Here is an 18,028-nt window from a genome sequence, read left to right as displayed (position 1 = left end):
TTCCATTGGAGAGATTCCACAAGATTTGGTTTCCAAAACAATTTTGCTCTCTTCTTGCTTATTTGCTGGGAAGATACTAACTGGCTTTATTGACCTTGGCTGCATTGCTTTTATTTTGGCTAAGTCTAATATCTCTGCCTCTCTTCCCTTGTGAACAGGGGTGGGAGGGGGGAGGGTAAGGAGGAAGCAAGGAGAGAGAAGCTGTTACAGCTCCCCTGGTCTTTTGGCCAGGGGGATCCTTGTGCTGCTTGTTAATTGTAAACATTGTAAATACCTGTAAATCTTGTAAATACTGTATATTTGTACATATTCATTGCATTTCATTGTAGATTGTGGTTTTGCCTGTAAATACAGCTTTCATTTGCTTCCAAACTGAGCTGGTCTGGCAAAGTTAATGTTGGGGCTGGGGTGGGGGGAGGAGGGGGAGAGTTTTCAATCCACCACATTTGTTTTGTTTTTATAGATGTAGTTAGTTCTGAAACATCCCTTCCCCACCACACCCCTTCCATAATTACCATTACCATCCTATCTGAACACAACATAAGCACATTCATCCCTTAGCTGCATTTCTGCAGTGTTATGAACTCAGAACTTATCAATACTACATTCAGACATTTGAAGGTGTACTGAGCACACCCTTCTCCACAGTAAGACTATGTTCTCCTCACATTAATGCTTAAGAAGTAATTACTCTAAAAACTCCAAACACTTGACAACACAATCAAACAACCAAAAAAATCACCCCAACAAAACCCCAAACCAACCAACCACAAAACTTTAACACCCTGCCCCCCTATCCCCCAAAAGGTTATTCTTGTGTATTTAATTAGCCACTTTGCAGACATTAGCAATGATTTTTATTTCTGTAAATGATGTCTTGTAGATTAGAAAGTCCCTGAGCCTCAATAATGAAATGGATGAACAGATAGTGAAGTGAAAGTGTGTTTTTTGAAGTACAACAAAATGACAAGCTGCAGAGAAGCAGAATAATTTGTTGGTTAGTTAGAACACATTGCTCTGCAATTCCCATTATCAGAATTACTTTGATCTTGTTTTAAAGCATATATTACATTTAAACTAGCCATATATGTTGTTTTCTTTTATGTGTTAAATATGTATCTCAAGTCTCCTTGCAATGAAATATTTAGGAAATTTCCACAAGTACTTGTAAGGAATGTCTTTACCTTTCTTCCCACCTGATTTATATAGTCCAGTTTAGAAATCAATGCAAATAATCTCATCTATTGCTCTTCATTATTACTGACCAGGTCTGGAGCATGGGAGCTCTCTTTTCTACTCCCAGCTTTCCTGGTTTTACACGTAACATGACTGCAAGTTCCAGTGCTTACAGACCCATTTATTCATCTCTTAGTATCACTATTCACCTTGTAGCAGAGCAGGATGTTATCTTAAGGCAAGCTAATTTTGGTTTTTGCCTTTAAGTTTGAGTGAATTTATTGTTAATTCAATGTTATTTGTCTTCAATGTCAAAAAGTAATAGGCTGAAATGAAATAGCCAGCTAGATTTCTTGAAGACTCTTCAGGTTACCTTACAGCAAAGTAAGGAACTATGTTTTTAATGTCCATTCAGAAGATGCTGAGGGAAACTGCAGTTCTTTCACATATCAGAGAAGTTCCTTTTAAAGGCAATTATTAAAGTGCATTTTGGACAGGGGTCTTACAATACAAATCCAAAACTACAGTGAAACAAAGAAAAACAGGACAGAAAATACAGATGAGATTTTGAAATTCCAAAAATTGTACTTGAGTGGTGAAGTGCCACTAACTAGAAGGAGTGGAGGCAGTTCTCATTTCTTCTTTGTGTCTTTCAACATGTATATATATATGGCATTTGTCAGATTCTTGGTTCTTACACTGAAGTAGGTAGTCCAGAGTCTGTATCAAATGTATTCCACTGCATGATGCTTCTTTAAGCCCCTGAAGCAAGCAAAACCATGTTCTGTGTTGAAAGAGGCTTTCCGAAAAGAAAGGGTGCCATTGATTAGGACAGGGCATACAAAGGAAGGAGGAAAGTGCTGACTGTTGGGACCTCTGAAAGCAGCACAGTGTAGCGAGCACAGTGATCAGGTACCCAGGACAGAGTGCTGGGACCTGTGTGTTGAAATCAGTATCCTTCTTAAGCTAAAAACTACTTTTTTTGTTTGTTTTTCACATCCTTTAATTTGTTCTGCACTGAAAGAAAACTGATGAAACATAGCCATCTACCCTAGGCTAATAGTCTCATGATTTGCCCAGGATTTTTGTACCAAGGGTTGAAGTGCAGACTGCCAGAGCAGCAACCTGCAGTAAAGCTGCAGAGATCCTGCCATCCAAGGAGACTGAGAAGCATCACAGAGTGAAGAAGTAATATAGAAGCTTTCTTGATTTGATGGGAAAACACTGGAGTCCTGATAATAGGGAAACCCTACCTTTTAATGTGGAACAGCAGTGAAGGAGCCAAACAAGGCAAAAGACTATGGCCAGGGAGAGACTCTGGTTCCTAAACTGATTTGCTTTAAGATAAAACACTCTAAGGAGCAAACTAATCAACTTATCAGCATCTAAAAGGGAATGCCCCTGACAAATAATCATTGTTTGGAACAGTCTGCATGGCATGATGTTTTATGGAGAGTAATGACACACAACATCTTAGGTGAAAGCTTTATATTGAGCACACAAAACCAAAGAACAGTTGAATGAAATGGTTAAAGTGCTATGTGAAAAAAAAAATTCAAAAAATAAAACTGATCCATTGGAGCCTGTTCTAACACCCATATCCTCACAGAACAGATTTGCACTCTCTGTGCCATCTGGAGTGGAATTATGTTAGCAGACTCTAAAAAATACAAATTAACTATTTCATGCATTTCTGTAGATCAGAAGGAGTAATAATGTTTGTGGAACAGATGCATGAAACGTACAAGATAATTTAAAAGGAGTCAGCCTGTCATTGAATTGATGGCCTTTACTAAGATATAGCTGTAACAGAAGCTGATTAGACTTGCTAAATTATATATTCTTACAAGTAAAATGAACATCAGGTATGTATGATCAGTCTTTTACAGGTGTTTAAAGCAACAAGCTTAACATGGAAGAAAAAAATCAGTTAAGAATCTCTCTTTTTACTGCTGGAAGGGAGCCCACAGTTGTTGCTCAAATTGGTTACTACAATTAACATCCAGTTTTTAAAGAGACCCTGCACCCTGCATTTGATTCACAATTAAGAACTTGAGTTTTTCTTTCTCTACTATTTGTTATTCACAAGAAGTTGTGGAATAGTTTTGCATAAATAAATTTTGGATTCAAGGCTGTTTGTGAAGTGCTCAGTTCAATGATTCAGTAATTGTGATTCATGTTTTGTAGCTGATCACTGAAGGCACATGGTATTGTTCCTCTCCTATGAAAGGAAGCCATAAAATGATGAATGTATAACTCATTTCCTGCATAGAAGAAATAGAAATAAAATCTGTTAAAACATCTAGTTCTATAAACTTTTAAAGATTATCTGATGTGTAATGAAAACAAGCAAGACTGAAGAAATAAGATCATAAATAACCAATAATCCTGAAACTTGTACTAAGGGAAAGGAGCATTAAGAGAAATGAAGTATTTTCAACTGATTCACTGAGTGAAAGAAGGAGAAAATACTTTTGATTATTATTTCCAGCTCAATAAATCTTCTCAGAAAAGGTCATCACCCAAGTCATGCATAGCTCTCCAGCTGCAGCCTGATTAGATTGATTCAAAGCACTCCTATCTGAATCCAGGGCAAAGGGCTTTCCTGAGACCTATATATTTAACACTTAGACCATAAACTTGCTCGTTCCAAAAAGGGCTCAAGAGGAACGATTAATTTCTCTCTGAGTTTGAGTTTTAAGTGCCTAAACTGGAGACAGTCACTCTAAAGGTCTCTTCAGACAATGAAGAATAATCTATTTTATGCATCCTGTTGAGATGACTGGAAAGAGGCACAGATTGGATATATTATTCTGGCTTTAATAATCTTGCTCTACAAAGGTCACCACTTTAGATTTTTGAAGGGTGCAGGTGAGTTAAATATTTCTGTACAGCGTTATGTAACATGGGTTTTGCAGAATTCCCTCTATGACTTCTGTAAGGAACTAAAAATTCTGAATTCACTCTGTAGGTACCAGAACTAAATAATAGTTTTGTCTCTCCTCAGAAGGAGCAGGAATCACAGGTGTTAATAAATTGTGGCATCGTGCTGGCAGGTAATGCATGAGTAACATGTCGGTTCATAACAATGAAATGTAAAGGAAAAGCAGCCCAGATGACCTGGTGGGGTACTGTAGCTTAACCTTCTTTTCAGCTCTTATGTCAGACAAAAACTAATGCACTTATTTCAAGGCCTTTGCTCTGAAGTATAGCATTTTCATAAGGAAATCTGCAATGACAGGAAAGAAACACAGTCTGACAAAGCTGATGTGTTGTCCATGAGCACCAGCATTGTTCCAGGCTTGGTTGCTGTAGTGATAGCATCACATGAGTACTGCAATTGAGTCTGAATCCTTTCGATAGCGGAACTGGTTTTAAACAGATTTTAATCTCTTGTTTACAAAATCCTCTATAGTTTTCTGAGCACACAATCCAACAAAATAGAATAGGCCTGTAGAAAGTCTTTCTGTGTAGAGGACAGCAGCTGATTCCAAATTAGCTTCGTGTGTGGAAGCTTGAGGATCGCCTCTCCAGTGCAGTGCCCCAGAGCAGCCTTGAGATGATATGAGAAGGCTCTCTAGAAGTCACAGACCTGCAGCCCCTCTTCTTGAGCTAGGGCTTGGTGTGATTCCAGAAACTCCCTAAGGTAAGGATCAACACACTTACTGAGTTAGAAATTGAGGTCCATCAGCAACATTATCTTTGCCAGAATGTAGCACTGACTCACTTTTTCAGATGTAGGTGTCAGCCCTGAAATCTGCCTGCAGCTGCTGCTAGGCATATAAACCTTCCTGTTAGGCATCCTGCTAGTTGGTACAGCCCAGGCTTAAATTGCAATTCAGTCTTAAGATTCTATTTTTAATTATTTTTACAATTAGCAAATTATCATACATTTTCAGCTTGCCTGCCTTACCTAGGTTTTAGCAATGACCATTAGAAATCTTTCTTTTAATTAGCAGGTTATATTTTACCTTGTTAATTGAACACCTCTACACAGGAAAGTTAGGTGAGGAAATGAAACTGGGAAAAAAAAGGCATATCGGACTGGCTGGAATCAAATGTGCAAATTACTCTTTATCACTCAACACATTCAAACTCTAGAATGTGCAAGTTCAGAGGCATTGAATGCATCTTCTCAGGTGCAGCTGGCCTACTGGGGCTTCTTCCATAGTTTTTGGGGGCTGGCTGGGAAAAAAACCCATGAAGAATAGGCAAGCTAGAAAGGGAGCTGAAGATACACAGAGCAGCTCCTTCTTCTGTGTCATGTCAGTCTGTATCTCACTGGGGTCATTTAATGACCACTTGGTTTTGCCCCTCAGACTAGATTTGGGTTGCAGGATGCTGTGTCAAAAACCTTGGCTTACTGCATACCCTATAGCATCTCTTGCTTCTGACACAAGCAATTGTGTGATGATCTGTCCTGCTACTGCACCTGTACTGAGTTCTCTTGCCTATTACTAGTACCAAACCACATCATTCTAGCATGAATCATCTAAAGGACCATATCTCTCTGGCAAATGTAGCTCTGATCTCAGACTTATAAAAAAATGCAGGTGAGAACAGCACACCTGATCTTAAGAAATCAAAAAGACAATGGGAGCAGAAGCGCACCGTGAATAAATGAACTGTCTTGATCCCTCACCTGGAGACAGCTCTGCAGTTTGTGATGATGCATGTGAACTCTGTGTCACAAAAATGTCACATCAGAAAGTGATATTTTTGATATAGAAAGACACTGCATAAAAACATCCATCAGTCTTGCACTGAATACTTTGCTTTCTCTAATGCTGGACACGAAGAATGTTAAATATAGACAGCAAACTGCACTAGCTCTGAACCAAACTGAAGTCCTGGTGATAGGTGAAGACGTTTTCTTCTGGCTGATGATTTGCAGCATAACAAACCTTGGTATTACAATGATGGCCAGTGGCATTTCGTAAGCTCAGTCTGCCAATATTGCTATTGTGATGCTTGGCACAAGCAAATGATTCATCTCCATATGGAAGGAAGCAGTCTGCATAACAGAGGCCATAATTTGGACGCTGGTTTTGTCCCTGTTGTGACCAAGCCACATATCCAGCTTTCACCCAAGAAGGTCTTCCATGAGGAATGTTGGCTGAAAAGTGGGCCAAACTCATCCTGGTGTAATTCCATTACATCAGTAAATTTGCCATGGGGAACATATTGTGTTAATCCTACAATAGGTCAGTTTTGACTAACTGCAAGCATATAACTTCCAATAATTTGGAAAACTGTGGTTCTGTTGGTTTCAAATCAATGCTGTCCCTGTAGCTGTGAGAGAAATACCACACTTATTTCTTTTGACTTGTATTTTGTTTCTAAGATGGGAAAACTGAACACAGGTTTGTGGGGTAGGTTTGTCTACATTTTGACACTGAATGTCTGTGATTGGCAATTCTTCCATCTGTTATTCAGCAGTTCCTGCCAGGAAAAGAAGATGGGAGGGTTACATGAGGACTGACAGCAGAAATAACAAATAGCAAGAACTGAAAATAGATTAATCTTGATCTCATTCTTTTAACTTGAAGTTTAATTCTTACAAAAATTTTGTTGGGATCGATCTACAGAAGAGCAATGCAAATCTGAAGCCACTTGTTTACACATGGTACAGGGAAGAGATGTGCCTGATATACAGGGCTGGATGGCTAGGATGAGGTATGAATTATTAATATGTGATCTAATTTGTGGTATGGACCTCTGATGCATGTCAGTTAATGAGCTGAAAAGAATTTCTTCCTCTGAAGTGAACAATGTGTTCATTTCTTAGTAGAAGATACGAGGAGTAAAACACACAAGGCTGATCACAAAGGCACTGTTAAATCTCAGATGAAGAATGTAATTTAAATTAATTTTGTCTTTCCTGTTCTACCTTCTAAATCTTTGTTCTCATATGCTCAGCATTAATAATGCATTATTCTGTCTGTTTAGGGCTACTGTAGGGAGAGCTTTTATGACTGCAGCATCTAACATACATCACAAAACCATGGAGCCTGTAACTGGCAGTTTCTGACATCACCTTCTAAAGGCTGTAATGATGCTGCTAGTTTAGGACAAAAGAGCTACGAGTTTATGAATGTTGCTTCACTGGAGAACAGCTCTTAAGCAGAGGGATGTTCATCTTGGAATGTTTTTCCATAATTCAACATGGTTAGTTTGAATAATATATTTCATACCTCAGTCTGAGAGATACAATTCAGCAATCTGTAGTCTGTGCTCAACCCAGTTTGCCAGATTTGCCAAGCAGCAATTCCAGAAGCTCAGAGTGAGTAGAAAAACTCCTGTCCTAGGGGGAAGTTGCTCAGCTTTGTATAGTTTGTACCAAAAAAAGATTGAGGTGGTTTATTGACTTGCTAACACCACATAATTAACCAGTGATCAGTGAACTATGCATTCAGGATCAATATCAGTAATGCAACAGGTAGACCACAACCTTAGATACTTGCAAAATATTAGCAAACACATTTTCCTAGATATTTTTCTATAATTTCCCCCAAGAAGTGATAAATCCTTTCATAGATACAAGCAGACCCAACTTTCCTGGATATGGGTGTTCCTAATATGCTGGTCCCTGCAACCTGGCACTCCCATATTTTGCTGGACCATCATCAGTGTGCTCCTGTCTTTCCTGCACTGAGGAGCACAGTACTGGGTACAGCACCCAGATGTGCCCCTTTAGGCTAAAGCAGAGAAGCAGGACCACCTCCTTTGATGAGCTGACAATGCTCTGTCAGATGAAGCCCAGAAGGCTGTTGGCTTTCTTCAAAGTAAGTGTGACAAAGAACAATTATAGTGTCATTTAAAAAGTTCTTGTGGGGTTAGATCACACTGTCCCCAGATAAAACCTGCCCCTAAGAACCTACAAGATATTTTTGGTATTGTTAGTCTGCACTGTAGTTCTATGCCACCATATTTTCACTAATATTGTTCCCTGTTCTAGAGAGCCAGGGTTAACGAAGGCTTACTTTAAGTAATTACCCTTTGATACCAGTTCTTAAAAAACAAACTAATAATAAAAAAAGGTGTTTTATGCTAAAATGCTGTTTTTTCAGCCAGTGTTACTGATGGTTGAACATGTGATGCTTTCTTCCAAGTCTGCTGTGGGATAGAATTGGCAGAACAGGTGTGAAGACAAGAGCTAGCCTCTTTTCTTCAGAGCGATTCTAAGGATAGCACAGTAACATCCTTAATTTGATGCCTTAGCGGTGAGTGAGCTATTTTTCAAACCTGCAGTAGTAAGTACATGGTGTACCTTCATGTCTTAGAGTTGTAATGTCCTGTATTTTTTGTTGCTGGGTATGAGTGCTCTGGTCCTTCTGTCTGTAAGAGCTGAAAGCAGAATTTGCCTTCATCTGCAAAACAATTAAGCAATTTGCTAGTCTCAGCCCCACAATGTGATAGATAACCTTGCTTCATAAACAACATGATTGACAGTTTTTGAGAGACTTTGCATTTAAATCAGGTGGTCTGCAAATAGAAGCCAAAGAAACTACTGACACATTTTCCCATGGGCATTTCTAGGAAACTTTTTCTCCAGCACTGCTGAAAGGAGTGAATGAACTGATACGTCCCAGAACATTTCTCTTGTTCTTTTCAGTCCTTCATAAAAAACACAGGATGCAATAAAAGCAGCCTTTCCCTAAAGACAATCAATCAGCCATCTAACTGCATTTCCTTTCCTAAACAGAAATCAGATGCTGTACAAGAAAGCACAAAAGATATTACAAAATAGTTTTCCCACAATGAATGCTTCTTCCTAATTTTCTGTAATTAGAATGACTTTTGAATGAGAAACAGCCTGCACAATTTGTGCAGCCTGAGAGACTTCCTGCTCTGAGGAGCTATGAAATGGTATGCTGGAGTGGGCTGCATCAAACATTCCCCTGCAGTATTAATTTTCTCTCCTGGAGATCAACAGGAGTTGTGTGATGGATTGACAGGGTAGAGGGGAGCACTGGTAACACAGCTGCTGTCTACCACTGTCCAACACAGCAACTACACTGACCTACAGATTTGACACATAGACAGTTTCTCATAGAGCAAGAAACACTCTTCTGGTCTCCTGTTTTTTTCTTGGCTTCCTTCTGACCTTGGTGACAGCTCCATGTGCTGCATTGGTCACAACTCCAAATGCTGACTGATGCCAGCTAACAAATTGGAAAGTTTCATGCTGAAATGCTACTGTTTGCATCAAGGTCGGAGCCTTTGAAAACTTTGCTTGCTGTGTTATGTTTACATCAGCATTGATAGAGAAGGGGAGGAAAACAAATTGCTGTTCCAAAACAAGTGTTACTCAGTGCTTATCACAAGCAGGTTATTTCACCCATTCATGTATCTTCAAAGGGAGTTTAAACCTTCTGCACATAAATACCTTATAAAATTAGATACTCTACTGTTAACAGATGTTTCTTTTCAGTATGTTAATATCAAATGTATATAAAGATTGTATTTATATTGCCTGAAAGAAACATGAAATGAGAAAGGTTTGTGATTTTCCAATTTAACCTACCAAGTTGTATGCATGTACATGTCAATGTCATAGTCTAGGACACTGGAATTATATTAAAGAAAAGTTTTATTTGCTAAGAATAATATTAGGCCACTAGAGAGGTAAATGGTGGGAAACTTGATTGAAAATACCTTTATTTTATCTTTGATTACTACATTAGACTAAACACCCAGTCCAACAAGTGCTCATTTTTCCTTTGGAACAGGACATTTTAATGAAGGATTTTTCTAATAATGTGAACTCCTTTTTCTCATGCAAATGGAGTAGAAGATGGGGATATTCATATTTGAATATGAATCTCATAGATCTTTAACATTCAAAAGACACAGGCAGTTTTCACTATGACTTTATTATTATATATTAGCAAAGACATAAGACTCATGGACAAGGGTTTGTGTCATTGTTTTACTTTGATGGATCCATTATTTCCCATCTCACCCATCACTATTCAGTTCCGGAACAGGTTTCAGGGCTCCTTGAGAAAATCCCTATCATGAATTCCACCTTTTGTTTAAAGTACTTATCTCAGTCTGTCCAAGAAAGTAAACTCCATCTGGAAGAGCAAACACACTGTGGCAAATAATAAAAATAGCGATGCTTAATACCACATTTTGGAAGTTGTCTATTTGCTATACAAGGCTAAATAACTCCAAAGTCAAAACCAAAACTCATCTGCTCCACTGCTCCTTGTACTTGCCCTGTCTCTGCCTTTTAGCCGCAGCATGTCCATGACACTGCGCGCATAAATGTCTCGCAAGTTGACGTTGATATTGGAATCGCTGGAGGAGTTCTTGGTGAGTTTCTTTAAAGCTTCACGTTGCCGGAGAGCAGCTTCTTTTATCTTCAGTGTAAAGTAGCAGGCAGAAAAGCGGTCATTTATTATAGCTATAGGCAAAGCCAAAACCAGTATTCCTGACAGTATACACATAAAGGCCACTACCTTACCAATGGTAGTGTCTGGTCTAATGTCACCGTAACCAACAGTTGTCATGGAAGTTGTTGCCCACCACCAAGCACCAGGTACACTCGTGAAAGTTGTGCCTGGCACGCCTTGCTCAACAAAGTACTCCACAGTGGAAAATATAGAGATTCCTACAGAGAGGAAAAGCAGGAGAAGGCCAACCTCCTCGTAGCACTGTGCAATAGTCATCCCAAGAGACCGCAAGCCTGAAAGAGAAGAGACGCCATCAGCAGGTTGATTCACGTAGCTGTCCTCAGGACTTGGCAAAACATCTCTTGCCTAACAGCTGACTGCCTAATGTTTTCCTTTGCTAGTGAACATACCATAAGAAAAAGGGGTGCTGCTCTCAACGCTACTGGGAAAGTGTGACTTAGAGAAATAGATAAAAATACTGGACTGAATCAGTGTCCACTTCCTTAATGAAGGGCACAGAAATTCTCCTCATTACTTATCATCTGAACTACATTATGCATGTAATTTAGAAGAACTAACCAATCTTGATTTAGTGACTGTCTGTAACAGATCTATCATAGTTTTTAATGATCTGCCTAAATAACCAGTTAAAAACATCTGCTCTCTACTTTGAATCTGAATGTGCCAAGCTCATCTTTTCTAGACATTGTCATATTTTCTGCTTGGACCAAGAGACCCCCTCTCACCAAATCTGTGTTCCCAGGTGTGTGCTTAGAGTCCAGTTCACTCAGTCAGTAACTTTTCTTTTTTGCTAAGGACTGTTTGATATCCTTTTATAGTTCTCAATTCTTTTATAGCCTTTCTTCCAGCCCCCTTTCCCCTCATTCCCCTCAAAATCTATCAATATCTTTATCTGTAGTCATCAAAACAGATATAGTATTCCAGCAGCACTGGTGCCAAAATCGGTGATAGCTAAGCCTCCCAGAAATATGGTATTCTGTTAATTCACTGATGCATCAGTCCTATTGCCCACAAACTGCACAGTGAGCTGGTGTGCAGCTGACCACTCTCTGTAACTCAGGGATAGACTGCTCAACAAAGCAAGCAGAAAAGGAAATCCAATAATAGTGCAACAGATAAATTCTGCACACACAAAACAAGAAAGGAAGACAACAGGGTATCAACTCAGCTAAGATACGAAGGAAACCAAAATGATCTTCTGAATCACAAGTGACTTTGGATTTGGTTTTAATACAAAAATCTCCTTTGAAAATATGTTGTTTTCTTTTATACATGAGAAAACCACAATGCAGTGCTTATGAATTACTCTTTACAGGGTACACTTGTAACTAAAATAGTGTTTGCAAAATAGCCTATTGGAGCTCTGCCTCTGCTTACAGACTTCATATGCTCCACAGCATAATAAACACAGATTTGCTTTTCTTTCCTCTCCTCAATCTGAAACTGCAAGAAGTTAAAATTTCTTCTTGCTTTTCACTTTCTTTTCTCCTTCAGATCTACTGGGTTTTAATATTTTTTTTGTTTATGTACAGTAAACTGTAAAAGTACACACTAGGGTTTGCAGGGAATGTTTCCTTTCTCAGTATTTTTTCTACCAACTTTATATTACTATAACTATGAGACACCTCAGCAAATGTTATGACTTCCTATGAGAAATCTTTGCCAGGAGCTTTAACAGCTTGGTTACTTGTGCTGGCAGAAGCTGAGGTGCTGTAACAGAGCTGGCATAGGGCAGATGAGCAGCCTCACTCCTGGGTTCAGCAGGAGGAAGGGTATTTCTGTCACACAGGTCAAGTTCCATCTCTCTCTTGACCAAATAGACTTGCCAATAAAAGATGACGTTCAGGAGCTTCGGTTCACACACAGCATTTAAGTAATTCTAACTTTTTGGCACTAAAATTGCTGAAGAAGTTCACTTTTTCATGTCTCTAGAGGCATCACATCCTGACATATGCTGTAACATTCTCTCAAATACTGGGACTTTAAGCTGCTAGACCCAAGGCAAGAGAACAGAAGAGCTGTGAGAGCCACCCCTAAACACTGAGATCTATCAGAGCTGCCTAGGTATGTGCAGAGATGATGGTCTCTGTTTATGGTATTTAGGGGGTTCATTTTATATCAGAAGCTGTGGTTAAGCTTGTGTACAGAGCCACAAAAGCTTTTTTTCTGCTACATACCTCCAGTAGTGACAAACAGGGCTTCTGAACTGCTAGTGTATGTTTCTAATTTGATTTGGACTACATTTCATCTTAGTAGCACTACCTCCTCTGACAGAAAATCAAACAGTGACTTTCAACATTTAGATTAGATATGATTTAGTGCTCTCGGCTGAAGCGGTCACCAACTGACCCATGAAAGAAGCAAGCACAAGGATGGTAATGCTGCTCTGGATGGTGTAAATAGATACATATCTTGCTTCTTGTATGAAATTAGTACTTTGGTTCCAGTAGAAAGGTTATAGCTCACTTCCAGATTGGGAGACTAGATATTTATATAAGTTATGTCATTCACTTCTGTCTTGCATGGAAGTGCTGAACTCCATATTATTGGCACTTAATATTGTGATATAAACACTGGTAATATTTTAATGAATTTATGAATAAAAAAGACAGAAAAGTGTAGACCATTCCTAAAAGTTAACAAACCTGAAGTTAACAGTTATTATAGAAACATCTGAAATATCTGGTTTCAAGTTGATAGAAAGAACACAGAACAGTTTACTGCTTCTGTTCTGTAACAGTACTATGTGATAGACAGGAAACTTTAGAATTGGCCTACTTTTGGATCACTGTTTGATTATTCAGAACAAAAGTACCTTAATGAGTTCAAATTTTTTTCTTATTTTCAAAATGCAATTAGAGAGGAATGCATTCAAATTACAGCTACCATCAAAAGTGGGTAGCAGCCTGTCTTGCAATAAAGCTTCACTAAATCCTACAAATATTATAATGAAGCAAAACAAATTCATTGACAGACTGGATCATTACAAGTTTTCTTTCCCTGCTTTCTAAGAGACAGTTATGCATCAATGTAGGCATAATCTAGGGTAGGCAAATAACATTAAGATCCTTCTCAAACCACTGTGTTTATGCTTAGGAGCATTAAAGTTACTCTCTGCCATTGGTAGGCAGGTTCACTGCCCATTAGTGGGAACAAAGAGGCACATGCTGCTGCTGCAAGCACCCTGTGATATCTGCTGAACTGTGTTCAGTTCACAAAGAGGGTGCAGAAGGCTCTCTAGGAACTGGAAAGGAATCAAGCCATTGCTGCTTCATGGCAGGAAATCCTGGAAGGGTACACTGAGTGCTATGTAAGAACGATCATCACTGTCTTCAGAACAGGCAAATATTGAAGGACAGACACCATGGTTTACCACTAGGATGTGGTTTTTCAAAGCTCCAAGTGTGTTAGCTGAACATTTTCCTGTCAAATTCAGCACCACATTCAGCACTGATTTAAGTGGGAACTTAACTTACTTTGAATATGCCATGATAACGTCTTGGCATGGAAAGGGTATGGTGGGAGCTCTTATTTTTTCATATAGCCAGGCATGGACATATCATGAAGTAGCATTTCCAGCCTACTCTGAAAATTTCTACTGAAAAATTTTACCTTTTATGCCATCCATTCACTGCTCAGAGTGAACAAAAATGTTCTCAGAAATGCATTTCACATTCCACTCTACCCCTGCTTGCATCTACCTTTCTGGTAGCACTTGGACACAAAGGGCCCCTCACCAACGGCTGAACTCTGACCGAACCTGACACTGCTGCTCAGTGCTGCATCTAGGTCCAACTCAGTATGCAGCCTCCAGCTGTGCTTCTCATAATACACATATATCAGTGCTCAAAAGGGCCTGAGAGTTCCTCAACCTAGTAAGATTCAGTTTAAAGTTTTCTTGAAATGTTCTCTGCTGTGATTGTTTTCAGGATCTGTGATGTAGACAAAATCATGATGTATGTCTTTGCATACATTTTTTAACAAAACAAATTGTGACAGGTAATTATAAGTCATCATTAGTGGGCCTTTTATAATACAAAGAGTGTGGGTCAATGATCTGTTTCTTTCCTTGCTTCATCCCTAATAACATGAACTCAAATACACGTTTGTAAACTTAAGGCAGTGTGAATGAGTAGTGGATGACTTACAGCATTCAAGTGTGGGGCCTGTTTTGCTAAATCTTCTAGGCAAATATATACTGGCTTTATGAAGCGCTAAAATTGATCAGAGAAGGTCCTTGCCACTTAATTATCAACATCCACAAGTAAGACTTTTACAAGCTATTCCTGCTAACAGATTGGGTAAAAGAGATTAGGCAAAAATGTACATAAAAAGGAGGACTGTGCCAAGGCACAACTGTTGCAGGCAGCAAAAAAGAGAAGTACCACTGCCATGACTGAAAATACCTGTTGAATGTCTTCCCAGCTTCAACATCCGCAGGGCTCTGAGCAATCTCAAGACTTGGACAATGCGCCCCACGTTCTCCAGTTCTTGGGAGCTCTCTCCACCACACAGACTCTCCACCAGCAGGGTGATGTAGAAAGGTAAAATAGCAAGGAGGTCTATGATATTTGCCACATTCCTTAGGAAGCGACACCGATCCCGTGCACAGAGGAACCTCAGAACAAACTCCGCGGTGAACCATGCAATGCACAGGTACTCTAGGGCATCCAGCAGTGGTGGTGCCAGCCAGCTTAGCTCTACTGAAATCAAAGCCATGTTGGCAATGGACACAACAACAAAAGCCATGGACAGAGTGCCAAAAGTCCTGGCTGCTGCAGAGGAGCCAGGCTTTTCCAAAACTTCCCAAAGTTTCTGTCTGACACTGGGACAGAAGCTACCAGAAAAGTCCTCTTCTTCATCTTGGGCATCCAGTTCTTCTGCATCTTTCTTGATGTCCAAGGCTTCACTCAGCTCCTTCCTCCTGAAGTACCTGCCCAGGAACCCCCCCACAAAGACATTTATAATACCAGTATGCACATGTTTATCTTTCTAGCATGTGAGACATTAAGAACACACACTAAAGCACAACTTAAGTGAGGTCAGAAAATTCTGAGGTCAACAATATGGTTGAAGATTTAATAATTGAAAGCCTGCATCATGTTTCCACTGACCTGATCGTTCTATTGCCCCATTTCACATCAGTGACACTTTGTGCAGAGTAATTTTATTCTGATAGTACATTACTTATATGGATCATATTGACTACACTAGGATCTGCTGCATGACTAAAATGCTTTCTTGTAAGCAATTCTGGCACAATCAGACCCTAAGTTGTCCTCAATTTTATTAATTAGATCACATTTTTATTATGTTGGCGTGTATCTGAAGTACAAGGGAAGGAATAATAAAAGTCATGTGGTTCATGGATGAAGTTCTGATCAATACAGGCAAAAATAAGTCATCTTTCTTTAAATATGAAGTCCTCACACACAAAGTGTACAAGCATCTGTGCCGAGTAAAACTCACAGATTGTAAATGCAGTTGATTGTTTTATTTACAGAACAATTTCATGAAACGAAATCATTTCCAAAGTACACAAAAAAAGCCCCTTGTCTTTTGTGTCTTTATTTCTAGACTCAAATCTCAAGCAAATCTGGAGCCTTAGACAAAGAGACTGTGCAATTTTGCATTCAATTGACACACAGTTATTTCTGCATGTGCCAAAGAGGTCTGTAGCAACTCGCACCACCAGTGAAGTAGGAACTTTCAGTTATGCCTAGCAGGGAAGGACAGGATTAAAACTAGGATTCAACTCTTTCAGCTGCAGAACTGGACCATGCTAAGGTAGGATATCTTCGGTAACTGTTTGGGGTGGGATCACTTGTTTGTTTCTTTCTAATAATTTTTCATAATCCCTTTAGATAAATAGCAGTTAGGCTCCTTAGAGAATTCAGGTGTAAAAAAAAAAAATAGCTGCAAATAGAATTAACAGAAATGTCTTGGGGGTGGTTCAGCTGAAACCCACCTCATTCCTAAACTGCCTGTTACAATTTGTCTCCAGTGAGCCATGTTCCCTCTGTTGCTACCCCCTCCCTGTAAGCTGCTACATCCATGTGTGATGCTTCCCATCATGGCTCCTCCTGGAGTCATGCCACCCACACTCAGCCTGGCAGGTGACTATCCCCCTCCTCTGCCTTTCCAGTTTGTATCTGGAAGTCCTCCAAAATGGAAAGTGTTGGGTAGGGAGGCTTAAAACCCTCCCCACACCATGCCCAACTCCACACCCAATCTCTCTAACTGGGATAATCCCAAACTGGATTACTGAAAGGACATCTCTTTCACAATCTTCCCATCTCCGGCATTGCTCTCAGCCAGTCCAAAGCCAGTGCAGGACAACCCACACTCTCCTCCTGCTAGGGTTTCACTGTCTTGAGCCTGTCACCAACCTGTTCCTCAGGAAAGGTCAACAGTGATCTCACCAAACTCATCTTTTTTTACACCCATCCACCTCTAGAGCTGGATTCATTGCTGAACTCATGCAGCTTTGAACACATTTTTCCCAGTCACAGAAAGATTTGGGTTGGAAGTGACCTCTAAAAGTCATCTAGTCCAACCTTGATGCTCTTCTACCTCACCTACGCCAACTGCTGATCTCTCACCTGAATGTCCCTGCATGCAAGTCAATGCTGAGCTCACTCAGCCCACAATCCTACATGCTGCATCGTCCAACAACTCACCGGTCTCTGCAGCAGGAATCAATGCTGAGCTCATCCAAACCCCAGTATTGGATCTCTTGCAGGAAAGACAGTGCACAAAGCTGCTCCATCACATGCAGTCTCCCAGTCTGGTAGTAATTCAGGATGTAGTGAAATGCTTGTGAGCTTCGGTCAAAAAAGTATTCATTCTCCACGAGGTTGGCATCATCACAAAGCTCAAGGAGGCCAGAGGCCACATCCCGTGCTGCAGAGACCACTACAGCCAGTTTGCCGAGACGGGTGTCAGGGTAGCAAGACAAAGTTTTCTGGGACATCACAAAGCGGCTGCCTCCTACGTTGATAGTAAAGCAGTCCAAGGAGGGAATGACCTTCTGTAGCAGGGGCCCCTGCTCTTCCTCACTGGAGAAAACACTGCAGTCCAGCGAGCCCAGGGATGTGCTACTCCCTGGCTCCTCCAGGGATGCTTGAGAAGAAAGAGACATGCAGCAGGGAGGCGACTTCATCTTGTAGCTGCCAGCAGCAGCCCACACTCTCCTGGATTGAAAACACAACAAAGCTGCAGGGAAGACTGCCCCGGGGTGGTGGTCGGGCCAGCCTTGAAATGTATCACTTCGCTTTGGCTACCGTCCCAGGGACACTTCCCCACTTCCTCCGAGCGATGCCTCCATCTGAGGCGGGGGTCAGGCAGGGTGTTGAAGAGCCCAACACTGCCTACACTTGTGAGGATGCTGAAGGAACAGTGGTACCTGGCTCGGCTTCACCTCCTGCTGT

At 40.3% G+C, this 18,028-nt stretch overlaps 1 protein-coding gene across 1 annotated transcript; it reads right to left on the bottom strand.

The window, feature by feature from the left end:
* Nucleotides 1–10,358: 10,358 nt before the first annotated feature.
* KCNV1 (potassium voltage-gated channel modifier subfamily V member 1) lies at nt 10,359–17,760 on the bottom strand. Its single transcript, XM_054385488.1, has 3 exons — nt 17,279–17,760; nt 15,005–15,531; nt 10,359–10,870 (listed from the first exon to the last, which is right to left on the bottom strand). The coding sequence occupies exons 1-3, from the start codon at nt 17,758–17,760 to the stop codon at nt 10,359–10,361; spliced, it is 1,521 nt and encodes a 506-aa protein (XP_054241463.1).
* Nucleotides 17,761–18,028: the final 268 nt, after the last annotated feature.

This window comes from Indicator indicator, chromosome 12 (genome assembly GCF_027791375.1).
Source record: "Indicator indicator isolate 239-I01 chromosome 12, UM_Iind_1.1, whole genome shotgun sequence".
Lineage (NCBI taxonomy): Eukaryota > Metazoa > Chordata > Aves > Piciformes > Indicatoridae > Indicator > Indicator indicator.
The sequence above is the reverse complement of the archived record's forward strand: the minus strand, read 5'-3'. Positions and strand labels throughout refer to the sequence as shown.

Coding starts and splice junctions, on each gene's coding strand:
- KCNV1 (XM_054385488.1), bottom strand. CDS start 17,760: ATGAAGTCGCCTCCCTGCTGCATGTCTCTTTCTTCTCAAGCATCCCTG. Junction 15,532..17,278: donor GATTCCTGCTGCAGAGACCG/GTGAGTTGTTGG, acceptor GTTCCTGGGCAG/GTACTTCAGGAGGAAGGAGC. Junction 10,871..15,004: donor GCTGGGAAGACATTCAACAG/GTATTTTCAGTC, acceptor CTTCTCTTTCAG/GCTTGCGGTCTCTTGGGATG.